At 36.8% G+C, this 25,658-nt stretch overlaps 1 protein-coding gene across 2 annotated transcripts in view; it reads left to right on the top strand.

Moving 5' to 3' along the window:
* Nucleotides 1-25,658, top strand: part of FBXO42 (F-box protein 42) — a 75,117-nt gene that overhangs the window by 12,574 nt on the left and 36,885 nt on the right. Inside the window, exons 1-2 of one of the 2 annotated variants that reach the window (XM_016128286.2) lie at nt 15,614-15,635; nt 23,537-23,803. In XM_016128286.2, coding sequence (XP_015983772.2) covers nt 23,554-23,803 — 250 coding nt within the window. In that variant the 5' untranslated portion in view covers nt 15,614-15,635; nt 23,537-23,553. Of the gene's footprint in view, nt 1-15,613; nt 15,636-23,536; nt 23,804-25,658 lie in introns of those variants that run through there. The other variant, XM_016128284.2, reaches the window with a different exon arrangement.

The following is a 25,658-nucleotide window of genomic DNA, read 5'->3' as shown; positions in this document are numbered from 1 at the left end:
CCAACACCATTTATTAAAGAGACTGTCTTTACCTCATTGTATATTCTTGCCTCCTTTGTCATAAATTAATTGAACATACAGGCTTGGATTTATTTCTGGGCTCTCTATTCTGTTCCATTGATCTCTGTGTCTTTATATGCTAGTACCGTGCTGTTTTGATTACTATAGCCTTATAGTATAGTATGGTATTAGATAGCATGATACCTCTAACTTTGTTCTTGAAATTGCTATGGCTATTTGGGTCTTTTGTTGTTCCATATTCCTTTTAGGATTATTTGTTCTAGTTCTTTGAAAAATACCATTAGTATTTCAATAGTGATTGCATTGAATCTATAGATTGCTTTGGGTAGTATGGACATTTTAAAGATGTTAATTCTTCCTATCTGTGAGCATGGTTTATGTTTCCATTTATTTGTATCTTCGATTTCTTTTTTTAACATTTTATAATATTCTGAGTATATAGGTCTTTTACCTCCTTGGTTAAATTGATTCCTGGGTATTTTATTTTTTGATTCAATTGTAAATGGGAGTTTTCTTATTTTCTCTTTCAGATAGTTTGTTGATGTATAAAAATAGGCAACCAACTTCTGAATATTAATTTTGTATTCTGCTACTTTACTGCATTTATCAGTTCTAATAGTTTTTTGGTGGAATCTTCAGGGTTCTCTTATAATATCCTGTCATCTGCAAATAATGATAGTTTCACTTCTTCCTTTCCAATTTGGATGCCTTTTATTTCTTTTTTCTTGTCTGATTGCTGTGGCAAGGACTTCTAATAAAATATAAGGGGTGAAAATGGATATCTTGTCTTGTTCCTGATCTTGAAAATGCTGTTAGCTTTGCCCCATTGAGTATGATGTTAGCTGTGGGTTTGTCATGTATGACCTTTATTATGCTGAGGTATGTTCACTTTGCTGAGATTTTTTATCACAGATGGATACTGAATTTTGTCAAATGCTTTTTCTGCATCGGTTTATGTTATCATGATTTTTATCCTTCATTTGGTTTTTGTAGTTTTTGTTTTATATCACGTAATTGATTTGCAGATAATAAACCAACATTGCATCCTAGGAATGAATTTCACTTGATCATAGTATATGATCTTTTAAAATATATTCTGAATTTGGTTTGCTAATATTTTGTTGAGGATTTTTGCATCTATGTTCATCAGGGATATTGGGCTATAATTTTCTTTCTTTGTAATGTCTCTCTGGTTTTGGAATCAGGGTAATGCTGGCTTCATAAAATGAGCTTGGGAGCTTTCCCTTCTCTTGGATTTTTTGGAATAATTTGAGATAGATTCGTGTTAATTCTTTGAATGTTTGGTAAAATTTACTTGCAAAGCCATCCAGTTCAGGACTCTCTTTTGGGAGGGGGATAGTTTTTTGATTACTGATTCGATTTTGTTAGTAGTTATCAATCTGTTCAGATTTTCTGTTTCCTCTTAACTCTTTAAAGATCGTATGTTTCTAGGAATTTATCTCTTTCTTCCAGATCGTCCAATTTGTTGGCATATAATTGTTTGTAGTATTTTTTTTTTTAATAAACTTTTGTATTTCTTTGGTATTAGTTGTTACTTCTCTTTCATTTTTTATTTTATTTATTTGGGTCTTCTCTTTTTTTCTTGTTGAATATGGTTAAACTTTTATCAATTTTGGTTATCTTTTCAAAGAACCAACTCTTGGTTTCATTGATCTCTTGTTTTGTTTTGTTTTAGACTCTATTTCATTAACTTCCACTCTATTATTTCCTTCCTTCCTTCCTTCCACTCACTTTGGGCTTTGTTCTTTTTCTGGTTCCTTTAGGTGTAAAGTTAGATTGTTTATTTGAGATTTCTCTCTCTCTCTCTCTCTCTCTCTCTCTCTTTTTCTCTCAATGGTAGGCCTATATTGCTATGAATTTCCCTCTTAGACTTGCTTTGACTGTGTCTCAGATTTTGGATCATTGTATTCATTTTCTCAAGGTATCTTTTGATTTCTTTTTTGATATTATTGTTACCCATTCATTGCTTAGTAGCATGATACTTAGCCTCCATGTGTTTGTGTGTTTCTCAATTTTCTTCTTGTAACTTATTTCTAGTTTCATACCATTGTATTTGGAAAAGTTGCTTGATATGATTTTAATCTTAAATTTTTGTGGTCTATTCTGGAAAATATTTCATGTGTGTTTGAAAAGAATGTGTAGACTGCTGCTTTGGGGTGAAATGTTCTGAAAATATAAATTAAATCTATCAGGTCTAATGTATCATTTAAAGCTTCTGTTTCCTTGTTGATTTTCTGTCTGGATGATATATCCATTGATTTCAATGGGGTATTAAAGTCCTCTACAATTACTGTATTACTGTCAGTCTTTCCTTTTATGTTTGTCAATATTTGCTTTATATATTTAGGTGCTCCTAAATTGGGAGTGTAAATGTTTACAAGGGTTATATCTTCATGTTGGATTGATCCCTTTATCATTATGAAATGTCCTTCTTTGTCTCGTTACAGCTTTTTTTAAAGTCTGTTTTGTCTGATATAAGTATTTCTACTCCAGCTTTTTGTTCGTTTGTTTCTGTTTGCATAAAATATCTTTTTCCATCCCTTTATTTTCAGTCTGAGTCTTTTGATCTGAAGCAGATCTCTTGTAGAGACAGCATGTATATGGGCCTTGTTTTCTCATTTGGTCAGCCAACCTGTCTTTTGACTGGAGCATTTAATCCACTTACATTTAGTGATTATTGATAGATATGTAGTTTTTGCCATTTTATTATTCATATTTATAATTTTTCTTCTGTTTTTCTTAAGTCCTTTTTAACATGTCTTGTAATACTGGTTTGATGATGATGGAACTCCTTTAATTTTTTTTTTTTTATCTGGGAAGCTCTTTATCTCTCCTTTGATTCTAAATGATTAGCCTTGCTGGGTAAAGTAGTCTTGGTTGTAGGTTGTTGTTTTTCATCTTTTCAAATATTTCATGCCAATCTCTCTGGCCTGCAAAGTTTCTGTTAGAAATCAGCTGACAGTCTTATGGGAGCGCCCTTGTAGGTAACTACATTTTTCTTGCTGCTTTTAAGATTCTCTCTTTACCTTTAACTTTTGGCGTTTTAATTATGATGTATCTTGATGTGGGCCTCTTGGGTTCATCTTGTTTGGGACTCAGAAAAGTATTTTTATACGTTTTAACAACTAAAACCACTTTTTTAAAATTTTATTTTTAAATTAGAGTTAACAGTCAATACTATATTAATTTTAGATGTAATTTACGAACTCATCTCCCCAGTCTACTACTCACCTGACACCTTACACTGTGATACTATACACAATATTATTGATTATATTCCCTATGCTGTACTTTCCATCCTTGTGACTATTTTGTAACTACCAATTTGTACTTCTTAATCCCTTCACCCTTTTCACCCAGACCCCCCAACTTCCACTCTGACAGTTACCCCTTTCTCTGTATCTATGTCTGTTTCCATAAAACAGCACCTTTGTTTTGAGGATGTACCTGCAGTACCTATTTGCCTACATGGTTTATGCACTCTAACATTTTTCTTATTTGACATTTGGATTTATAGTTTGCACCTTAAAAGAAAAAGAGAAGTAAGTAACTTCTAACAACCTAGATATTATCTTTCTTTTGTATGATAATGTTATTGTGTGGGTGGGAATTCCATAAGTCTATGTCAGTTTGATTTTAGAGTTTGTAAACTGACCCGGAATAGTAAAGGTGAAGCAATATGGGCATTCAGTTCCATATCATGTTCATACGTGTGGATTCCTTTGAAAGAATATTTAAAAGTCAGCTGCTTAGAATAGTCTGTAATTGACCTTTGGCTCCAAGCACCAGTGAGGTATTTTATAGGGACATTAATCTTGTCTGTGGAATCAGTTTTAAATGAAGTACAAAATTCTGCCTTCACATATTTCTTTCTGTCTGGTAGTTGAATTTAATATTAAAAACTTCCTTTGAATACATTTCTATTCTGCACAGTCTTTACTTTTTTTATAGAAATGGTATAAAATACTACATTTTGAAATTTTTGGTAGTTTTTTTTCCCAGACATTTGTTAAGTATGCACTATCAGTTTCCCTGAGATCATAGCAAATTTAAGGAGGGTCAAAGATGTAAATTAGTTTTTCTGAGTCTATCCTTCTAAATGCAGGCATTTACATTTAAATTAGGATGTTAAAGGTTTTCTGCCTCACACTGCTCATCTGAAATACGGTGTGACACCACACATATAAGAGGGCAGTTGGCATTGGCAACTTTGACATTCCTGGACACCCTCTCTTAAGGCATATTGTCTTGCAGCAAACATCTAGCTGTACATGTTGCTTCTTGATTGCCTTTTGTGCTGTTGCCTTTGTCTGGACTTTATTTGAAACCATAGCAATAAGAAGTAAAATACGGTTTTAATCAGGTAAGTTATTAATGAGCAGAATTGTAACTCGCGAACTGGTGAAAAGTAGAAACTATTTGTATATTTACCTAATGTCAGCTTAGATCTTATAGGCCACATAACTCAACGAATATTTATATAACTGTAAGACAATAAAGATACTTTACAAAATAAATAGAAGACCAGAAAAAGTACTGAATTGGCTGGAGGGGCTGGGAGATCTCATAAAAGAGGTGACGCTTAAGTAGGAATTTGCCATGCTGGCAAGAAGGAGAGGGTATTTTAGGAAGAGGGGGTGGCCAGCAGGCACAAAGACCAGGGATGGGAAAAGAGCTTAGTGTATTTCAGGAACATTTCATACAAAATGACTGAATTGAAATCTGTTAGAGCCGTTAATCTTCTCATTCTTAAATTCCTGGCATGCTTTGGCAACTATTGCCTGGTAATTCATTTTATCAAAATATTTATAGTGTTGATAGGAAGAATTAAAGCAATTAAGATATTTTCGAGAGTCCAGGAGTATAACTTTATTTTCTGTCCAGGTAACATTAATATGAAAGTCCATTAAATTCATTAAATCTTTTTATTCATTCCATAAATGCTCTTTTTTGGGGAGAGAAATAGATATATTTGATCTTCATTAAATAATAATAATAGTAATAATAGCAATCTGTTATCTTATTTTGTTGGAGAAATTTAAAATTTTAACTATGAAAAGATATATCACACAGTCACCTTGCTGCTAATTACATGACCTGGTGTCTCTGCCTTCTCTCCCTTTCCCTCCCCTGCCTCCCTCCCTCCTTGCAGCAGCCCTTGAGCTTGGGGTGGCTTGTTAGAAGAATTCAGGTCACAGTGGGACTCCTGCTGGGTGTGCGCGGGTGCTTTGTCTGCACCCCTGGTTTCTTTTTTAAGTCTTAAACGATGCCCCCCTTCCAAGCTATCTTCCTTTCCCCACTCTTGATTGTCACCTTTGGCTGAAGTATAAATTGCAACCCCCCTCTACTCCCTTCCGAAATTGTCCTTTGGTGAGGAATTCAGGGCTTTCCCCATGTCTTCTCCCCTCACCTTTGTATGCTGCTTCCTCCTCCTCAAGTCCCTTTTATCACCATCACCACCGAACACTTTCCATGGCACTCCCTTGCTTTGGCCAGAAGCCTTTAGGTAAGGTTGGAAAGAGTCTCTCCGACCTTCGTCTTCAGTGTTGGAACCACTTTCACTTACTCGCCACCCTCCTAGGCAATGAATGTTGGCTTCTCAGCCCTGCCGCCCTTTGCTCTCAGCAGCAGCTGATGTGTTTTGCTCAGCTCAGGTCTGATAAAGAGAAAAGAACTGTCAGCAGGGTTACTCGGACGCACCAGCTCTCGAAGTTCTTGATGGTTAAGCTTGGAGAAAGGCCATAGAAAACACTTACAAACATACGTGATCCCTCTGAATGAGTTGTTTACTTTTCCTATAATTGCTTTAGCGTTTAAAAATGCAAGTTTTCAACAAGACTTTCATTTGGTCTTTGCAATCCATTTGGGTCTAGTTTAGAATCTGACAACTGGAACAAAACCTTGGATTCGGTGCATATTTAGGTTTCGGTGCTGCTGCTTCTCACAGTCCTCAGCAGGAATTAAAACTGGGTCTGCGTGGCAGATCCCTGAAATTGGCAGGCTCGACTTCCTGACAAATTGCTACATTTTTCTACTTTTCTGTTCAGGACCACTAAATACTGAGATGGATATGCATACCAAAATAAAGACAATTTGTTGTGCTCTAAAGGTTTTTTTTTTTTTAATTTAGTATTTGTATAAAACTTTTGAAGTAGCAACTATCAAGTCTGAAAAGCAATTAATGTTTCCATCAATTTTTTTCTGAGAAAACCTTAGTTCTAAGGATTTAACATCCTATAAGTAAAGTTTAACATAACAGTATTTCATAAGTAGCTTTTTTATTGTCAGACCATTGCCTGATTTTAATATAATAAAAGTATGTGTTTCTACTTAAACAAAAATTTTAACATAAATACAGTATCATTTTAAGTGTAAGCAAAGCTCTCAGATATATATGGTTAAATTTACCTGAAGATGGTAAAGGAGTAGTAACATTTCGATTTCATTTGTTTCCCCCTTCCACATATTTTTGTTATCTCAGAATCAATCAATTTATATTTTGGAGGGTAATTTGGGGGGAAAACAAAGGAACACATATAAAAGTCTCCTAATCAATGGAACTTTTCTAAGGACAAAAATCTGCTCTGTCAGAAGTGACTAAATATTGAAGAGAGATAACCACTATCTGATACTTTATACTTTCTCTAAATTTTTTAAAATGTTAGTTTATTATGTTATAAATCCATAGTAGCTTACTTTGTAGGTACTCTTGTTGACATTTTATTAGCAGGATGTTTTGGAGAGAGGGTCTTAGCTCATTCTACAATAACAAAATACCATAGGATAGGTGTCTTAAATAATAAAATTTATTTCTCACAGTCTAGAGAACGGGAAGTCCAACATCAAGGGGGTGGCAAGGCAATTTTTCTTCCGAGGCTGCTTTTGGCTTATAGGTGGCCGCCACCTCCTTGTGTGCTCATATGACCTCCTTGGGGAGACAGAGTGAGAGTGAGCTCTTTGGTGTCACTTTTTATAAGGACACTAATCTCATTATAAGGGCCCCTCTCATATGACTTCACCTAACACTAGTTACCTCTCAAATGCCCCATCTCCAAATACCATCTTACTGTAGGTTAGGGCTTCAACACATGAGTTTGAGGGGGACACAGACATGCAGTCTGTAACAAAAGGTAATAAGAATTCCTCATCAGCTTTTATCATTTCAAGAAAATTCTGAAAGGAAATGAATAGATCTTAAGAGTTTGCTTAATAACATGATCAAAACTGGGCTTCAGAAAATCCTCTCGTGGGAGTCAGTTGGACCTTGCCTCCTTAAATGTTGTACTCTGTCACACATCTCTCTTTTGAGTTTTCATTTGCACAGAAGCTGAATAGAAATACATATTGATAGTTCACTTCAGCTAAGACAGCGGTCCCAAAACCCTGAGTTGTGGACTAGTACCCATCAGCGGCACAGCAGGAGGTGAACGGCGAGCACACAGGCCAGCAAGTGAAACTTCATCTGTATTTGCAGCTGCTCCCCTGTGCTAGCTAGCATCCCTGCCTCAGCTCCACCTCAGATCATCAAGAATTAGATTCTCATAGGAGCGTCAGTGCCTGGTGTCAAAAAGGTTGGGGACCGCTGGGCTAAAGGGAAGAATAATTTGTAAGCAAGAGTTTTGTGTTTTACTTATTTAACTATCAAGTCAGCTACTCAAACTAACAGAGTCTAGTTCATAGGTGTGCAAACGTAAAGGAATGCTTGAGGGGTAAACACAACTTGGAAATCATGTGAGAGTTGGAAATGAGGTCCTGGGTGCCTTGGTAATGACTTTTTATGGAAAGTACATGTTTTAATTTTTTTATTTTTAAGCTTCATTTTCCCATTATTAATTTTCTGGCATAGATATACACAAAAGTTTTATTTGTCCAAGAAATGAAGAATAAAGTTATGCAGCAGTCTTCTGGTGGATACAGTTTTCTTTCTGTTGTAAAACTAGCTTAGTTTCTAGCTACACTGAATGCTAAAGAATTTTATCTGGGTAGAGCTCAGTTAGAAGATGAGTGAAATTAAGCCCCACCTACGAATGGGGAAAATCTACATGAATTATTTGGAAATCTGCAAAGCAGAGTCTTCTCCCCTCCCCCTTTTTAAATCAGTTATTTACATTAGGTGAACCTGTTTATTTTGTGCTCAGAATGTTTCAGCTTTGGTCATCAAGCATTCTTTCTGTGTTTCTTTGACATCATTCTATAAATGTTTTGTTTTTGGATCACATTCTTTATGGCACTACAAGATTATCCATCCAGATTTATCTTGTATAGTTCCTGTCCCACCCCTAGATTCTGCATTTTCACCAAGGAGCCTTAGTTCCTTATAATTGGAGAAAGTACTAGAAATCTAGATATCGGTGCTATGCTTCATTGCTACCGGGGTGTTATTGCTTCTAGGTCCTCAGCTACAGAGCAAGGAAGTATTTGTGTGTACACAAACCCATGGATATACATAAATCTATAAATATTTATGTAACCATCAGTTTCTATGTTAAGCTAAACATGAGTTCATATTAATGCCTCTCACTCTAATCCATTATCACATGGTCATTTTACGCTTTTCCTCTTGCTTATCTGTAAATTCCCACCCCAACTGTGAGAAACTTGGCTCCAACCATCCACCATTTATTTACTTAATTGTTCAATTCCATTTCACATGTGTAGCGGTATTCGAATTATCAGCTATGCTCCTGTGGGAAACAGCTTCATCCAGCAAAGTCTAGCGCTTATGTGCGTGCAGTTCCTTTTGCATGTAGTCATACAGGTGCCAGTCATTTCCAAAATCACTTAGACCAGCACCCTTTCCTCCACCCATGGCTGTAATACAGTTAGATTCTTTTTTTATCATTAAATTTATTGGCGTGACATTGGTTAATAAAATTTTAGGTTTTAAGTGTACAATTCAATAATACATCATCAGTTAGTCTTTTGTCATAGTTTCATTCTTGCCTAAAAGTTTTTTTAATTTGCATACATTAAGTTTCACTCTTTGTGCTCTAAAGTTCTGTGAAGTTTGACAAATGTGGATCGGCATAGTAAGTTTTACTTGAGTTTTAAAATGCTTAAAAAATGGTTTTGCCAAAATGACTTTAAGGCCCTACTTTTAGCTCTAAAGTACTGTGATTCTAACATTTACCTTTTCTCATTTTTGCTTCCCTTTAATGTTTTTATTCTGGAATTTACATTATTAAAAGTTAGCAATTTGGAGGATTTATTTAAGGTAGGCCCCTGGCAAAGGAATAGTTATATTCCTTGAAGAATCCAGGTGACATAGATTCTACAACTGAATGGTGACATTTACTCATAATTTGGTATAGAATGGAATCCTGGCTTTTTTCTCACTGATCATTTTTGTGTGTTATCCATGTTGTTCATTGTGCAGTTTTATACTTAGGTGGTTAGCTCATTTGGTTAGCAAGGAGTTCAGGTGCCACAAGTAGTTTAAAATTTAGTTTTATTTCAGTAACATCATCGGTGAAGGAAAACCTATTTCATGGTCTACTCTCAGCTAAGGCAAACTGTCTTACAGATGATGGCTTTGTGCTTTGGGTTACAAGGAGGGCTGTATGAAAGTATGGTCCAATAGGAATTCTTCAAGAGTACATGTGACAATCAGAGGTGAGTCAGTATCACTAACCTCTTCAGTAAGGGACCTTCTGATCTTCATTCATTAAAAAAGTATTGTTATTGATAAGGTACCTAATAATGTGCCAGACATACAAAGATCAATATGACTTAGTCTCTGCCCTCAAGTAGTACACAATCTAGTGTGGAGAAAAGGAAGTTAAAATGAAATTTAGAAGCAGGTCATAGAAAGACTGGCTGGATAAGTGAGCAGAGTTTTTGGAAACATCTGTTGGAAATTAGAAAAGGTTAAATAGCCCATCATAAATTGAAAGTTTTCAGAGCAGATTTATCTTGTTTAAATGCATTTAGCCATTACTTAGATCAATGGTCTCCAAACTTTTTGGCACTGGGGACCAGTGCTCCTATGAGAATCTAATGCCTGATGAGCTGAGGCGGAGCTGAGGCAATGATGCTGGGGAGTGGCTACAAACACAGATGAAGCTTCACCAGCTCCTCACCTCCTGCTGCGTGGCCTGGTTCCAGTAACAGGCCACACACTGGTACAGGTCTGCGGCCTGGGGTGTGGTGATCCTTGACTTAAATGACATCTGTGTAGCTCATCTGTACATTTTGTCAACAGTGTAAGCTTAAATTATGTGAGAGATGAAAGCTACAATTAATTCTGTCTAGATGACATAGACATTTCTATAAAAAATAGAACTTAATGAGAATTAACTCAAGAAACAGAAATGAGTTGTCCTATCACAAAATAAATGGAATCAGTGGACAGAAAAATCTCACAAAGAAAACTCTAGGCTTACATATTTACAAGTGATTCCTGTCAAATATTCAAGAAACAGATAATTCTGGTTTTATATAACTTCTTTTAGAGACTAAGGGGTAAAGGGACCGTCCCTAAATCATTTAATGAAACTGGGATGATTCTGATTTCAAAACCAGAGATGGATAACAAAGAAGAATTATAGGCCATGTCTCTCATAAACATAGATGTAAAAATCCTAAACCAAACACTAGCAAACTGAACTGAACATTGTAAAAAAATATAATCATTGCCTATTTCAGTTTGAGGAGTGCAGGCTTGTTTTAACGTAAGAAAACCAATTAATATAATTTATTTCACCAGCAGACTAACAGAAACCATATGGTATTTTAATAATTACAGCAAAAACATTTGATAAACTATTAAAATCCATTTATGACTTTAAAATCAAATCACTGCATATAGTGCAGGTGGGAATGTAAATTGGAACAATCACTTTGGAATACAGTTTGGCATTACCTAATATAGATGTACATGCCTGTGCCCGACACCCAGCAATTTCACTCCTAAATATGTACTGAAGAACATTGTTTTCAACCTGTGGCCTGAAGCCAGTTAGTAAGAATAAGACAATTTAATGGCATTTGACCAACACTTTTTTGTATCTGTGTACGTAAAGGTGGACTGCTTTGTGAGATAAAATGTATTTTCTTTTTGTGGTTGTTATCAAGAATGTGAGCACTACTACTCTAGGAAAACTAAAAAATGCTCATTATTTCATAAGAGCAAAACATTGGAGACAGTTGATTTCTTTAGAAAGTAGAATGGATAAATTGTGACATTTATACATTGAAGTTTTGCACTGCAGTGGACATGAGCTACCACTACATCCAACAATTAAAGAATATATTGCTTAGGAATATATTTTTATGTGATATATTGGTAGAACTATAAAGGAAAGTGAGAGGGTAGTAAATAATGATTACTTCTGGTCGAGTCAGAGGTGGATGGTAATGAGGGGGCATACAGAAGCCTTCTAAAGGCCCTTGTGTTCTGTTTCCTAACTAGGATGTGGGTGCACAGTGGTTCCTTATTTTTAAATTGTACATCTTTGTTCTGTATAGCTTTTAAAAATTGTGGTAAAACAAACAATATAAAAGGTACCATTTTAATCATTTTTAAGTGACATTGAGTATATTCACGTTATTGTCCAATACTCACCATTATCCCTCTCAGAATTTTTTCATCTTCCCTGACTAAAACTCCATACATATTAAACAATAACTCCCTGTTCTCCCTTCCCTCCAGCCCCTGGCAACCGCCATTCTTCCTTCTGCCTGTATGAACTAACTACTTTAGGAATCTCATAAAGTGGAATCATACAGTACTTAATCTTTTCTATCTGGCTTGTTTCACTCAGCATAATTCCTTTAGGCTTCTTCCATGTTGTAGCATGTGTCAGAATTTTATTCCTGTTTAAGGCTGAATTGATTGTGTGTGTGTGTGTACTTCATTTTCTTTATCCATTTATCCTCTGATGGACATCTGGTTTGTTTATACCGTTTTGCTATTGTGAACAATGCTCCTGTGAACATGGGTGTACAAATATCTGTTTGAGTCACTGCTTTCAACTCTTTTTGGTATGGGTCCAGAATTAGAATTCTTGGACCATGTGGTAATTCTGATTAATTTTTTTGAGGAACTGCTACACTCTTTTCCACAGTGGCTACACCTCTATACAGTTTTATATCTATGATATTTTTGGCTGTTAAAAATTAATTATAAAAGACAATTAAGAAGAGAAAGAAGGAGCCTTAAATAATTTAGGTATATATCTGTGGATATATAATTTCGATTTGTTTTAATTTTTCATTTTTTCAGTTACATATATCAAAAGTCTAAATAAACAACACAATGATAGTATTGGCATACAATACTACTATTAGTTTCAGGTGTCCAACATAGTGATTAGACATCTGTATAACTCACAAAGCGATCACCCCAATAAATCTAGGCCCCTCTGCTATGCTTTCTATCTCCATGACTGTTTTGTAACTACCGATTTGTTCTTAATCCCTTCCCTCTTTTTTCACCATCCCCCGCAGCCCCATCCCATTGGTAACCCTGGAAATGTTCTCTGTGTCTATGAGTTTGTTTCTACTTTTTTGTTTGCTTATTTTGTTTTTTAGATTCCACATAGATGTGCAATCATACGGCATTTGTCTTCCTCTGTCTGACGTACCCCACTCAGTACGCTACCCTCTAGGTCCATGATAAAATATCTTTCCCATCTCATTACTTTTAGTCTGTGTGTCTTTTAATCTGAACTGAGTCTCTCGTAGGCAGCATAAGTAAGCGTCTTGTTTTCTTATCCACGCAGCCACCCTTTCTTTTGATTGGAGCATTTAATTCTTTTTTATTTTAAGTACTCCTTGATAGATATGTAGCTATTGCCATTCTTTATTTAGACTTTTGATATATATTTTTTTCTTCTTCTTAAAGAAGTCCCTCCAACATTTCCTATAATACTGGCTTAGTGGCGATGAACTCCTTTAGCTTTTGCTTTCCTGGGAAGCTCTTTATCTGTCCTTTGATTCAAAATGGTAACTTTGCTGGGTAAAGTAATCTTGGTTGGCGGTCCTGGGTTTTCATCACTTATAAATATTTCGTGCAAAGCCCTCTGGCCTGTAAAGTTTCTGTTGAGAAATCGTCTAATTGTCTTAAGGGTGTTCCCTTGTATGTAACTAGTTGCTTTTCTCTTGCTGCTTTTAATATTTTCTCTTTGAATTTAACCTTTGGCATTTTAATTATGTTGTGTCTTGGTGTGGGTCTCTTCGGATTCGTCTTGTTTGGGATTCTATGAACTTCCTGGGGTAGTTATGTCTATTTCCCTCACCAGGTTAGGGAAGTTTTCTGTCACTGTTTCTTCCAACAGGTTTTCACTTCCTTGCTCTCTTCTCCTTCTGGTACCCCTATGATGTGACTGTTGTTATGCTTGACGTTTTCCCAGAGGCTTCTTAAACTATCTTCATTCTTTTGGATTCTTTGCTCTTGTCGCTGAGCTGATTAGGTGTCGTCTGCCACCCCATCCTGTGTCGCTGATTCGATCCTCTGTTTCATCCGCTCTGTGATTCCCTCTACTGTACTCTTCGTCTCAGACAGTCTTGATTTCTGACTGGCTCCCTGTTATGTTTTCCATCTCCATTTTTATGTTTTCTGTCTCTTCATTAAAGTTCTCACTGAGTTCATCTACTCTTCCCCAGAGTTCCTTGAACATCCTTATAACTAGTGGTTTTTTTTTTTTTTTTTTGTAAACAGTAAGGCATATATATATTTACACTGTGTGTTCATCTCCCATAGTTAGATTTCTTTCTGTCACCACATAGACTCCCTTGACCCTTTTTACCTTCCCCTCTCCCCCTTCCCCATAACAGTGTTTTGAACTCTGTATCTGATAAAAAATTGCTTGTCTCAATTTTGATGAATTCTTTTTCTGGAACTTTGTTCTGTTCTTTCATGTGAGACATGCTTCTTTGCCTCCCTATTTTGGCTACCTCCTTGTGTCTGTTTCTATGTATTATGTAGGGCTCCTAAGTCTCTTGGTCTTAGTAGAGTGGCTTTCTGTGGTAGGTGTGCTGTGGGGCCCCTTGGCACAGACCTAGGAGGGGTCCAGCTGGAGGCCAAGTTTAGCCACAGCTTTTACACCTCTGGGGCCACCTGGTAAGAGTTGCCAAGCAATCCATATATGGCTGCCACTTGTGCTGGGCTTACAAGTACCTCGAGGGGCCAAATTAGAAATTGAGGCTGACTGCCAGTGGTATGGAGCTTGGGGCTACTCAGCAAGAGGTATGGGGCACACTGAGGCCAGATGCTGCTTCTTTTGGTTTTGTGAGCCTTTGAGAGATTTTTGAAAGTTCGCAGCAGGAGCCAAGACAGCTGGTTTGTATGGAATAAATCGCTGGAAGCGGCTTGGGTGGACCCACCAGTTGGGAGAAGCAGAGTCTCAGGGAATCCCCTGGGCAGAGCGACCTTTGTTATTTGCAGGCTGGGAGTGGGGAGGGCTCAACAAAAGAAAATGGCTAGCACCTCTGTCTGGGAGCCAGCGCCCCTCCACCCCTTGCCTTGAAGAATAACAGCCCAGTGCCTCCCCGTATGTCCCTGGGGCCCTTCAAGCAGCTGCCCCCGGCCCTAGAGCTCAGAGCGAGTGAGTTTGTCTATGAGTAAGTCCAGGCGTGGGCGCTTTAAGAGGAACAGTCTCCAATTCCTGCAGCCCTCCATCTCACTCAGCTGCTACCTCTGCTGGTTTTCACAGCCAGAGGTTTGTAGGGACTTCTCTTCCCAGCACTGGAACCCTGGGCTCAGTAGCCCAGTATGAGTTTGGGGCTCCTCGCTCCTCAGGTGGGAGAGGGGGCTCTACAGCCAAGGTAGCCCTCCCAATTCTCCATCGCTGTATCCAATAGTGGGACCAAGCCATTTCGCATCTCTGCCTCTCCTATTTTGAAGTGGCCTGTTGTTTGAGGTGACCTAGTTGTAGGGCTTCTGTTCAGCTAGACCTCTGGTGACTCCATGTACAGGTTGCTTTGTAGTTTTGTTATAATTTTGGTATGGTCTCTGGTGGAGGCGTGCACAGCCGCTACATTCTTCGCCATCTTGAACCCTCAATTATTTGTTATTTTGTCATTGTTTTTGAACTGACTGTGAAAGAGTTGTCTAGGTGCTTCATTAAAAATAAAAATGAGTGGGATTTGACCTTACCCCACACCTTTGCTGTGAAATTTTGATTTGGTTGGTTTGAGTTGACTTAGTAATCTGAATTTTAGTAGTTCTCAGATGATTCTGATGGGGAGCCATTGATTTATTTTTTATCATAAATATTATTAGTTGTTTAGAAAGATAGCTGAAAATAAATTTGCTAAGTCAAAAGGTTTGCACATTTCAAATTGATAATATTACCAAATTTAATATATTCTTGAACTTTTCCTATTTCTATATGAACTTTTCCTTCTGAAGAAGGAAATACTTAACCAAATAAACCTAATTTGATTTTTGAAAATTATATCTTTTATTGAAATAGATCTGTAATGGATGAGTAAACCAGAAAGATGTAGTTAGCCCTTCTTGAAACTGAAGCCACAAAGTGACGATTGCTTTAGCCATCCTTAACCCAGGGGAGACTTTTTTTTTCTTATTATTTCACAGGCTTCCCTCTGGATCTTGAAGAGTTTTCTGACTTACATCATTTTGGAATGAGGTTTGGTCATCTTCTCCTTCTCCCTTCACCCTCTTCCTCCTCCTCCTTCCTCCTGTTCATTCTCCTCCTCCTCCTCTTTTTTTTAAGTAGCAGAAAATAGCATCTTGCATGAGAACCTGATGCTTAAAACTTTAGCTTCTATGGGAAGTTTTGAAACTCTGTGGTTTGACTATAATATCCCCAATAACAGTAATAAAATTTGACTGATATACTACTCAATTGCAGTTTAAATGAACAAAAAGTTGCTACAGTTAAATCTTGTTAACTACATAGACCTTAAGAATTCAGTGGGGAAAACATGAGTGAAAAAGCATTATAAATTTAACAGCCAACTAAAGGAAAGAGCACCTACGCTATTTCTAAAAGAAATCAGATTGCATTCATCTTTTGTGAACTCTTGCCGGTATCTATCATTTCTTTTTCTGGCATTAGGAAATGGTTTCTCAGCATACTTGAAAAAGCTAGCTTTAGATTAAGTAGCCTAAAGAAAAGATACCCACTTGGCAAAAACAAAATTTAGTCTATGTAACTTGTTTTAATTGTCTACTGGATTTTTTTTTTCCCCACAAAGCAAGTAAGTAGTAAAATGAAATATCATAACTTAGTAGTAGATCCAAAAATACTGGTTCAGGTTCATATTCTTGAGTGTGTGTGTGTGTGTGTGTGTGTGTGTGTGTTGGGTTTTTTTTTTTAACTCATTTGCGAAATTGAAAAGTTATTGACCCTTTGTCGGTCCAAAAAAATTGCTCATCTGTGGAATTCAGAAGGCCGGGAAGCATTGTGATAGGAACTTTCCCCAAAGGCCGAGAGGACATGCAGGGTTTTTGCACACTCCTCCCTTTGTCAGAGTAAGGGTGCATAACGGCAAAGAATACTGAGTATCTTTAAAATAGTAATGATTTGCTTAGGTACTGTGCATTTTATTTTATTTTATTTTATTTTTTCCCCTCTGTAATTCCGCGCCCCCCCCCCCCGCCCACTTCCACCCCTGACCTATGGATGTTCCCATTTCTCTTTTAAGAACTAGATCTCTGAAGGCGGGGCATTTCCTCTCCCACATTCATGGTATCCACCTGGCGCACTTGGGCGGCCTGGCGCACCCGGGGTATGGTCCATGGTTCCACCTGGGGCATGAACCCAGGTCCTTCTGTGTGTAAAGCAGACATGCTAACCACTACACTATGGAGCCACCCCAAGATACTGTGCATTTTAAATTTAAGAATAAAAATGCCTATTTCTTCATGCCCCATTTTTACCCTCCCTCTTCTTGTTTTGTCTTAGCCATCTGAACTCTGTGATTTTATTATTTTTTATTTTAATTTTTGATAAGAAGTTTCAGTTTTGTTCATTAGAATAGCTGCATATTAACATTTAGGTTTTCGTCATTGACTCTAAAATGAATTCATAAAACTGCGTTCGCTTATGCATGTAGCAGCCTTTAGCAGAGTGCTTATTCAGAAAGACAGACAACCGCAGTACAGTAGTCCTTCCTTATCTGTGGCTTCACTTTCAGGGGTTTCAATTACCAGCAGTTAACTATGGTCCAAAAATATTAAATGGAAAATTCCAGAAATAAACAATTCATAAGTTTTACATTACGTGTCATTCTGAGTAGCACGATAAAATCTCCAGCCATCCCAGTCCATCTTGCCCAGGATATGAATTATATGCTTTTGTCCAGCATATCTACACTGTATGTGCTCCCCACCTGTTAGTCACTTAGTAGCCACCTTGGTTATCAGATTGACTGTTGTGCTTGTGTTCAAGTCACCCTTATTTTATTTAAGAATCACCCCAAAGTGCAAGAGTAGTGATGGCGATTCACATATGACAAAGAGAAGCCATAAAGTGCTTCCTTCAAGTGAAAAGGTGCAATACAATAAGATATTTTGAGAGACCACATTCACATAACTTCAACTACAGTATATTGTCATAATCTTTTATTATTTGTTATTATTGTTAATCTCTTACTGTGACTAATTTATAAATTAAAGTTTATCATAGGTATGTATGTGTAGGAAAAAATATAGTATATATAAGGTTTGGTACTATCTTAAGTTTCAAGGAATCCACTGAGAGTCTTAGAATGTGTCCCTAGCTGATTAGGGGAACTACTGTACAGTGATTGCTAGAATGCAGGCAGGTACTTAGTACTGTGGGGGCAAGGAGGGAGTGATGGGTGTACTTCCAGCAGTTCTGCAGCCTGATGCAGTCAATTTTGAGTTAACAGTATATTACTGTTATAGTATAGTTATTTGTTCTTCTTGCATTTTCCTAACTTAAATTCTTTTTGATAAAAAAATTTCAAAGCCCAGAAAAATGCATCTTCAATGCCTCCTTTTTCCCCTCTAACTTCATTCTGATTCATACTATACTTCAAATGCAAGCTTTTTATTTCAGATCATTGCTGTATGTTAAATTATTACAATCAGAATTATTCTATACTTTATATATTATTACTGTTCTCTCTTAAAATCTAAAAATTCAAGCTTTCACAAAATGTAAATGTGGATATTAAGTTCCATTATACTTTTCTACAGAATTTGCAGAACCTAGAGTATCTCCATTGGTGATTGAAACCAGTAAATTTTTCTTGATCATTTATGCTTAGTAATAACAAATCCTTTGGCTGCTACATATGAGAGTAGGGGGAATGGCTCTGAAAACTGGTCCATTTCTGCTGCTCTGTAACAGTCAAAATGCTTTCATTAAATATCAACCATTATAAAGTGATTTTTAAAAGTATACTGGTCGGTGGTTTGGGGAAATACTATTTTTCAATTCTGTTAAAGGGAATTTTAATTATATAACACCGATAAGTTAACCAGTTTTTTAAAAACTCGCTGCAGCTGATATCTGTTATTAAATTTGGAATGCTTTATAGTGCTCTGAATTGCTTGTCAAAATAGCTCAGTTTGCTAATAGCAACAGTAGTTATGCCAAATTATTCTATTTCTAGACTTTTTTGTCAAATCATTGGCTGTCAAGAATTAAGGCGTCTCCAGGTTATGAGCTTCCATTAATGTAGCAAAATATTACGTAGCATGTGCACCTGGTGAAAACACTCATCGAATAAAATATAGTTTTTACCTTTTTATCCTAAAAGTAATTCTGTGAATGGTGAAGAATATCAGTTCAAGAGACAGTAATTTGAAAAACTTTTATCCCTCCATCCTTCCCCTCTGAAAACCTTCATATTCTCAAATGTTCGCTTCTGCACCATCCTTCTCACACTACTTGGAAGCTGTCTCTTCCTGTCCTGACTGTTAAAGCTCCTTGTTTTGTACTACAGGTCTGTCCTGTGTTGGTGTTCTCTGTTTGGGTGTCTTTACTCTTACTGGACAAATCTCTTCGAGAGGAAATAGTAGCATATCCCCTTTTTATAACTCATGGGATCTAAGCACAATATTTTCACATATAGCAGATGTTCCGTTGATGTTTGTTGAATGCCTGAAGTAACGTAGAATTTATATTTTACCATTTTTCCACTTTTTATAACCTTTTTATTTAGTACAATTATGGTAATGGTATATTAATAAGAAGGTGTATCGTCATCTTAGATTGAATTATATTGCGGTCTTCCGTAAATCCTCATTTGACAGTATGTTTTCAAGAGTAGCATTTGATACTTTTTTAGCTCACATTAATGCTGCTGAAGTGGGTGACTTCATGAGTTGATAATGACATCTGTACAAGGTTTCTACTTGGCCCCTGACACTTCAGAAGCCCTCATGCAGAGGGATGACTGAGTGCTTTCCATTCATTCCAGCCACACATTCTTTAAGTTAAGCCTTAGTGCTTTATTTTACTATCAGTAAGAAATTCTCTTAATTGTATTTTTTAAAACCTTTTGAATTTGTGAAGAATAAGCTTGATTGCTTTTAAATCTTCAGCTTCCTTTTAGGTAAGTGTATTCTGATTTTCATAAAGATGTATTCATTCGTGGGGATCATCAGATGTCTAGTTGTGTAGAAATCACAGGCACCATTAATCAGATATTATACTAGGAGTAGCAGTTTTACACGGATAACAAAGTAGTTTCATTCCCATCTTGAATTTTTTTGAATAGATTTTAGCTCTTCACAAGTTAATTGATTTCCTCGGAGTTCAGAGTAGTTTGTTGATATCCGCTGTTTTTACAGAATTGTTATGAAGTAGGTGAAGAAATTTAATTACTTTGGAATAGAGAGGTTTTCTGTCTTACTCTGTTACTTACCTTGGGCCACATAGCATAACAGCTAGAAACAGTAGCCAAATCTCCCAGTCTCAAAATCTTATTAATCTTAATTTATACTTCAGAAGGATTTTATAAACTGATTTAAATTTAGTTGGTTGTAATATAGTAGTTTTTCAAAGAAAAAGATGATACAAGACCTAATAAATGGTTTCTTCAGTACCATTCCTCTTGAACTAGCAAAGGGTCATTGGGTATGGGTCAGGAGTCTGGCAGCAGGCTCTCAGCCCATTGTACACCTTAAAAGGTCAGAATTCAAGGAACCAGAGAGGTATGTTCATTCCAACCATAAAATATCTTGACAGCATCCAGTGACATATAAAGGTAGGGTCTGCTATTTCCTGGATGTACTAATCATGTAATTTCTATTATAAAATAACGTGAAGTCAATACAAGAGTCTTGTGGGTGGAAATATTGGTAAACCTTGGTTCATTTGAATGTCTAATGCTAGGAAAACAAGGCACTGAGGCAAATGATCTCTGCCCTAAAGGAGCTCAGAATCCAGTAAGTTGACTTCAGATTGTGGTTTCTCCCAAAGACTTGATCACTTTGGGGAAACTGAGAAGGCCTAACACAAATGCGAACGATGAGGAAGATTTCTCTTAAAGACTTTCATGAAAACCACATTCATTTAGTTAATACACTTACATGCGAAATGTTTTATAGGGCTTCTTTTGGCGTGAAAAAAATGAAAAACTGTTTCAAAATGCCTCTGTATCCTCTGGGAGTATGAGTGATGATTTTATTACCTAATCATGGACGTGAAAATGAAAGGCTGTGCAAATTGATGCTGGGCATGTAATTACAGAGGAATCGCATCTGAGCCCTTCCCTGTGTATTCTCATTGGCATCTGTGCTCAGGGCCAAGTTAGCAAACATGCCCTCAGGAGCATGGGATTTGATGCTTGTGTGGATAGTGAAATGGTTGATTGGTGAGAATTGCTTAGAACCGAGTATTACAAAAGTGTGAGTCCCTTATTTAGGCTTGCTAATTGTCGTTTGAGATTTGGAAAGGGAGTAAATTGCTTTATTGAGCCAAACAAATTTATTTTGCTTGGGGAAAAAATAGTAATATAAATAACCTTTTGAAGACTTCATTGATTCAGTTTGTTCTGAAGGAGATCCTAGACTCACAGTCTGTCAAGATGTTGTATAAAGGAACAGCTGTATTTGAGATCCTGTGTTTAATTCAAATATGAAAAATGCAGCTGAACTCAAGGGATCGGTTTATTAGGACTTTTTTCGTTGTGAATTTCAGGGCTGATGGGGGATTAAAAATATGAGAAAATAAATTAAGGAAGATAGCCAGTGGGAGATGAGAAATGATAACTTGCAGGGGAAAGAATAAGATGGAATATGGGAAGCAATATTTCTTTTACAGTAGAAAAAGGCACCTCTTTTTTTTTTTTTTTTGGCCAGAAAAAAATTTTTAAGTTTTGTTTCATATTTTACATGACCGTAACTCTTTAGGATAGGACTTAGGGCTGGAAATGGAAAGACTTTTCCTCTAGCAAGTTAAGCACAAGGTAAAACAGCTCACCCAAAGTGGGATAGAGAGGGCTAACTAAGATCCTTTAATGCAGCTTACAGTAAACCCATTACAATACTGCTCTGCTTTTGGAGAATGGAGGGAATTGCTGTCCTTCCTTTCACAGCCCCCACATCCCCCAACTAGGGGGATTTAGGCTACTCTACTACTTCCGATTAGCCACCAGTTAGTTGTTCATTGTCACCGAGAGTCTAACAGCCACTTTGCTGGGACACATCTCAGTATCATGAGCTAATTTGGTAGATTAATTATCTTGGAAGCAATTTTGTGAGTTTTGATTCTTGTTCTCATTTTCCTAATGTGATCCTTCTTCCAGTTTTCAAGGTATTATACATAATTAGTATATGAATTCCAGGAGTGGTAGAGATGAGGTGAGAGGTTTCTCTTCTTTGTTCTCCTCAACCACCTCACCTTTTGGAACATTTCATACCTTTCTTAAAGCCCCAAAGTATATTTCAAGATTACTCTTTTCTTCCTTTTGTTTCTTATTATTATTATCAGTGCTAGAGGGAATGCTAGAAATTTGTTAGGTGGATGGCATAGTGAATCCTCTGGGTAAGGTGCTTATGGTCAAGGAAAATAGATATATTAAAAAATAATAAAATGAACTCAGATTCCCCTCCAAGAAAGGATTTGCTGCCTATCGGTAAGGAACATAGCTAAAGAAAGCTGCCAAGTCCTTTCCATGTCTGCCTCAGCTTTGAAGTCAAGGTCACACTATGACAGAGCAGTGTCAGCTAGTAGCTGAGCAGAACAGTGATATAAGAGCCTCGTCTTCTCACTAATGCGAGAGTCCTCACACCGGCCATCCTTACATCCTTACTCCAGCTCTCTGTTCTGACAGGCGTCGTCAGGTTTGTGGCATGGTCTGATGGCTTCTCTTGCCCAGGACTGCTTCCTTGAACTCTTTTCTTCTCACAAGAGTTCTTTCCATTAAACCCATTTTATTCCTAATTCTATTTTAGCATCTGCTCCTGGAGACTCTAACCTGTGACAAACTTTGACAGAAATCACCCTGGCTCCTTCATTTTACTTTTTTTAACCTCAGGCATTGCATGGAACATCAAGGGAGTGATGTAAATGTGTCGCCTGCCTGTGTGTGTGCTTTAGCATATTGTGCTATCTATGTTCCCTAAGTTCTCTAGAAAGAGCTTGTCTTGGTAAACTTTAGAGAACTGCATTAAGCATTCAGTTTGCTGAATTTTTCACAAACTGAACACATCAGTGTAGCCATTACTCAATCAGGAAACAGCTTCACCAGCAGCACCCCAGGAGCCTCCTGGTGGGTAGCAAAGGTAACCACTGTCCTTACTTGCCACAGCATAAATTAATTTTGCCTTGTTTTGAATTCGATATAAACATGGTCATGTAGAATGTACTCTTCTGGCTTTTTTTGTTCAGTATTTTGTTTTGAGAAATTTATCCATGTGTGTATTGGTGGCTCCTTGCTGTATAGTACTCCATTGTGTGAATGTATCACAATTTATCTGTTGTATTGTTGATGGACATTTGTATTGTATCCAGATTTTTACTTCCTGGATCTGTTATAATGTTTTCTGGTATAAATATTGCCTTATATTTGGTATTTTAGCTAGTTAAGCCTATTCTTGGGACACTTACCATCCTCAAATGAATTGTCTTGTGTAAAAAAACTTATTTCTAAAACTATATCAGAATATTCTTATTACTAACTCTCTGTAGCACCCACCGTTAGTTTTTCCTTCTAAGTTTGAGGTCTTAAATTATGTTACTGGCCAAGGGAAGCTAATTGCTATTACCTTTGCTATCTGCCAGTCAGATCCTTGAGTCAGGGGAATTGTTAGAGAACAAGTTTTCTGATTTTATGGTTATATCAGAACTTGGCTACTATCACTCTGGTTTCCAATAGAGAGAAAAAATGCAATCAGAAACCTTTAGGGATTTGTTAGATATTTAGGATGGGCTTGATATTCAAGCTGTATCTGTCAGATTAAGGTGGCTCACTACTAGTGTGAGAAAGTGCTGAAGAACAGATTTCATACTGAAGGTCTAAGGAAATGAACAACCGGGGTGCATGGCCTGAGTGATTTCAGAGCTTCCAGCAGTGTGTACTAATGTTTGTTTCTTTCCCACTATAGCTGTCGAGTGGAATGTCATGGCCAGCTCCTCAGACAGTGAAGATGATAGTTTCATGGCTGTGGACCAAGAAGAAACTGTGCTGGAAGGGACAATGGAGCAAGATGAGGAGCCTCACCCAGTTTTGGAGGTTGAGGAAACTAGACATAATCGGTCTATGTCTGAGCTGCCAGAAGAGGTTTTGGAATATATCCTGTCCTTTCTCTCACCATACCAGGAACACAAAACTGCAGCCCTTGTCTGCAAACAGTGGTATCGACTTATCAAAGGTACTGTGGCAGCTGGAAAGATTTATTTATTTACTTACTTAAAATGTATTCGAATGATTTATTTTTAAACCCTAATTTTATTTTCTCTTTTCTCCCTTAAATTTATTGTGGTTCTAAAATTTCGTTTTAGACAGTTGACATTATACATTTTCCTTTTCTCTTTATCCTGGTTAATTTTTCGAATAGCTCGAATACTCTAGTATTTAATCAATTTGAAGTTTTAAAACTTCTCTTTTCTGCATATTCTTAGATTTGATCTAGTTTAATTGTATTGTTCTCAAATAGGCAAAATATGGATGGAGATGGGATAACAGTGATAGCTAACATTAATATACCGTTTACCATTGTCAGTCACTGTTGTAACTGCTTTACAGTCCTCTCACCAAACTATAATAGATGAAGAAACTGAGTGAGGCACAGTTGTTACTTACGGTCACACAGGTAGTAAATGGAAGGTCAAAGATTCACAGGCAATCTGTCTTTAAAATCCATGTTCTTTATGAGGATACCATAGTGTCTCTTAAAGTAGCTAATTGTGGCAAATGTGGAATTGTGAGAGCAGTTACCCCTTGATTTTATCAATGAACAGCATAGGCCTTATGCATATCTTTTACTTTTTAAAATGAGTTTCTCCTTTTTCTCCCCTCTATTGTTTAATTAAGATTTCAACTTTAGCAAAATATTGAGGGTTACTAGCTATCCTGTGTTTTTAATTAATAGATAGCAGTTATTTGACTTCATTCCATTTTAGGTGGGAAGGGCTCTTTGTTTGTTTGTTTTGAATGAACGAATGAGTGAATGCCAGTTGAATAATCTTTGACCAAAGCAAGGGTTTGTATCAGTTTGTTCTTTCCTAGTAGGAACAAGGCAGCCAGAGTTAGAAAACCTTTAGATAAGAATCAGTCTTAAAATCTTTCCTTGCATCAGGGTGGTTCTCATAGGGAATGCAGTCCTTGTCAATTTCCCAAAGTCCAACTTGGAGGCCTCAAAGACCAGTTGTGTTGAAACTGCTTGCTGGGCCCTACACTCATTTGCTCACAACTGGTAATACTGGTATGCACAGCCTTCTTCTGTTGGCAGAGTTAATGGACGCTCCAGGAGAGATTGGCTCCCTACACTGTGGAAATAGGTAGTTTCACCTATAAAGAGAGGTGGAAGAATCACAGATGGAGGGCTGTGGTGTAACCACATATACAAATTTATTCTTAGGCTTTATTTGGCATTCATATCACTCTGGTCTTTTTCTTTAAGAGAAAAGAATCGTAACTAGTACTCACAGTTTTAGATATTTTGGGAGAAGTCACTGCCAAGACAGCTTTTTTTTTTTCCTTTCAATCATTATATATCTGTCTTCTATTTGTTACTGCCTTACCTCAATTCAACATTTGCAAATCTGCATTATTTACTTCACCAGTGTATAGTTGGCAGTGCTGTTTCACATTAAAAATGGCCATGTCTTTTTAATATTCCAATTCTTAAGTGTGAGCTCAACCAAGGAATAGTGATCATCATTGGGAAACGTGTAAGTACAGTAATCCTGAGTATGGATCCACTGAGGTGGCATAAATTCAAGAATGATACATTCTTTTAAAATGTAACATAATTGGTTATACTCTTCATTCAAAATGTTGCTCTTTGAATTGAGATTTCATGTGTTAGAAAAGTAGATTGTTCAGACACATGCAGCTCTCACCTTTTTTAAAATATACTTTAGTTTTTAGAGTGGTTTTAGTTTCACAGCAAAATTGAGCAGAATGTTCAGAGATTTCACATATACCTCCTGCCTCAACACATGCATAGCCTCCCTTACTATCAACAAGCCTCACCAGCATAGAACATTTGTTACAATTGATGA

Source organism: Rousettus aegyptiacus, unplaced genomic scaffold (assembly GCF_014176215.1).
Source record: "Rousettus aegyptiacus isolate mRouAeg1 unplaced genomic scaffold, mRouAeg1.p scaffold_m13_p_1, whole genome shotgun sequence".
Classification (NCBI taxonomy): Eukaryota; Metazoa; Chordata; class Mammalia; order Chiroptera; family Pteropodidae; genus Rousettus; species Rousettus aegyptiacus.
The sequence above is the reverse complement of the archived record's forward strand: the minus strand, read 5'-3'. Positions and strand labels throughout refer to the sequence as shown.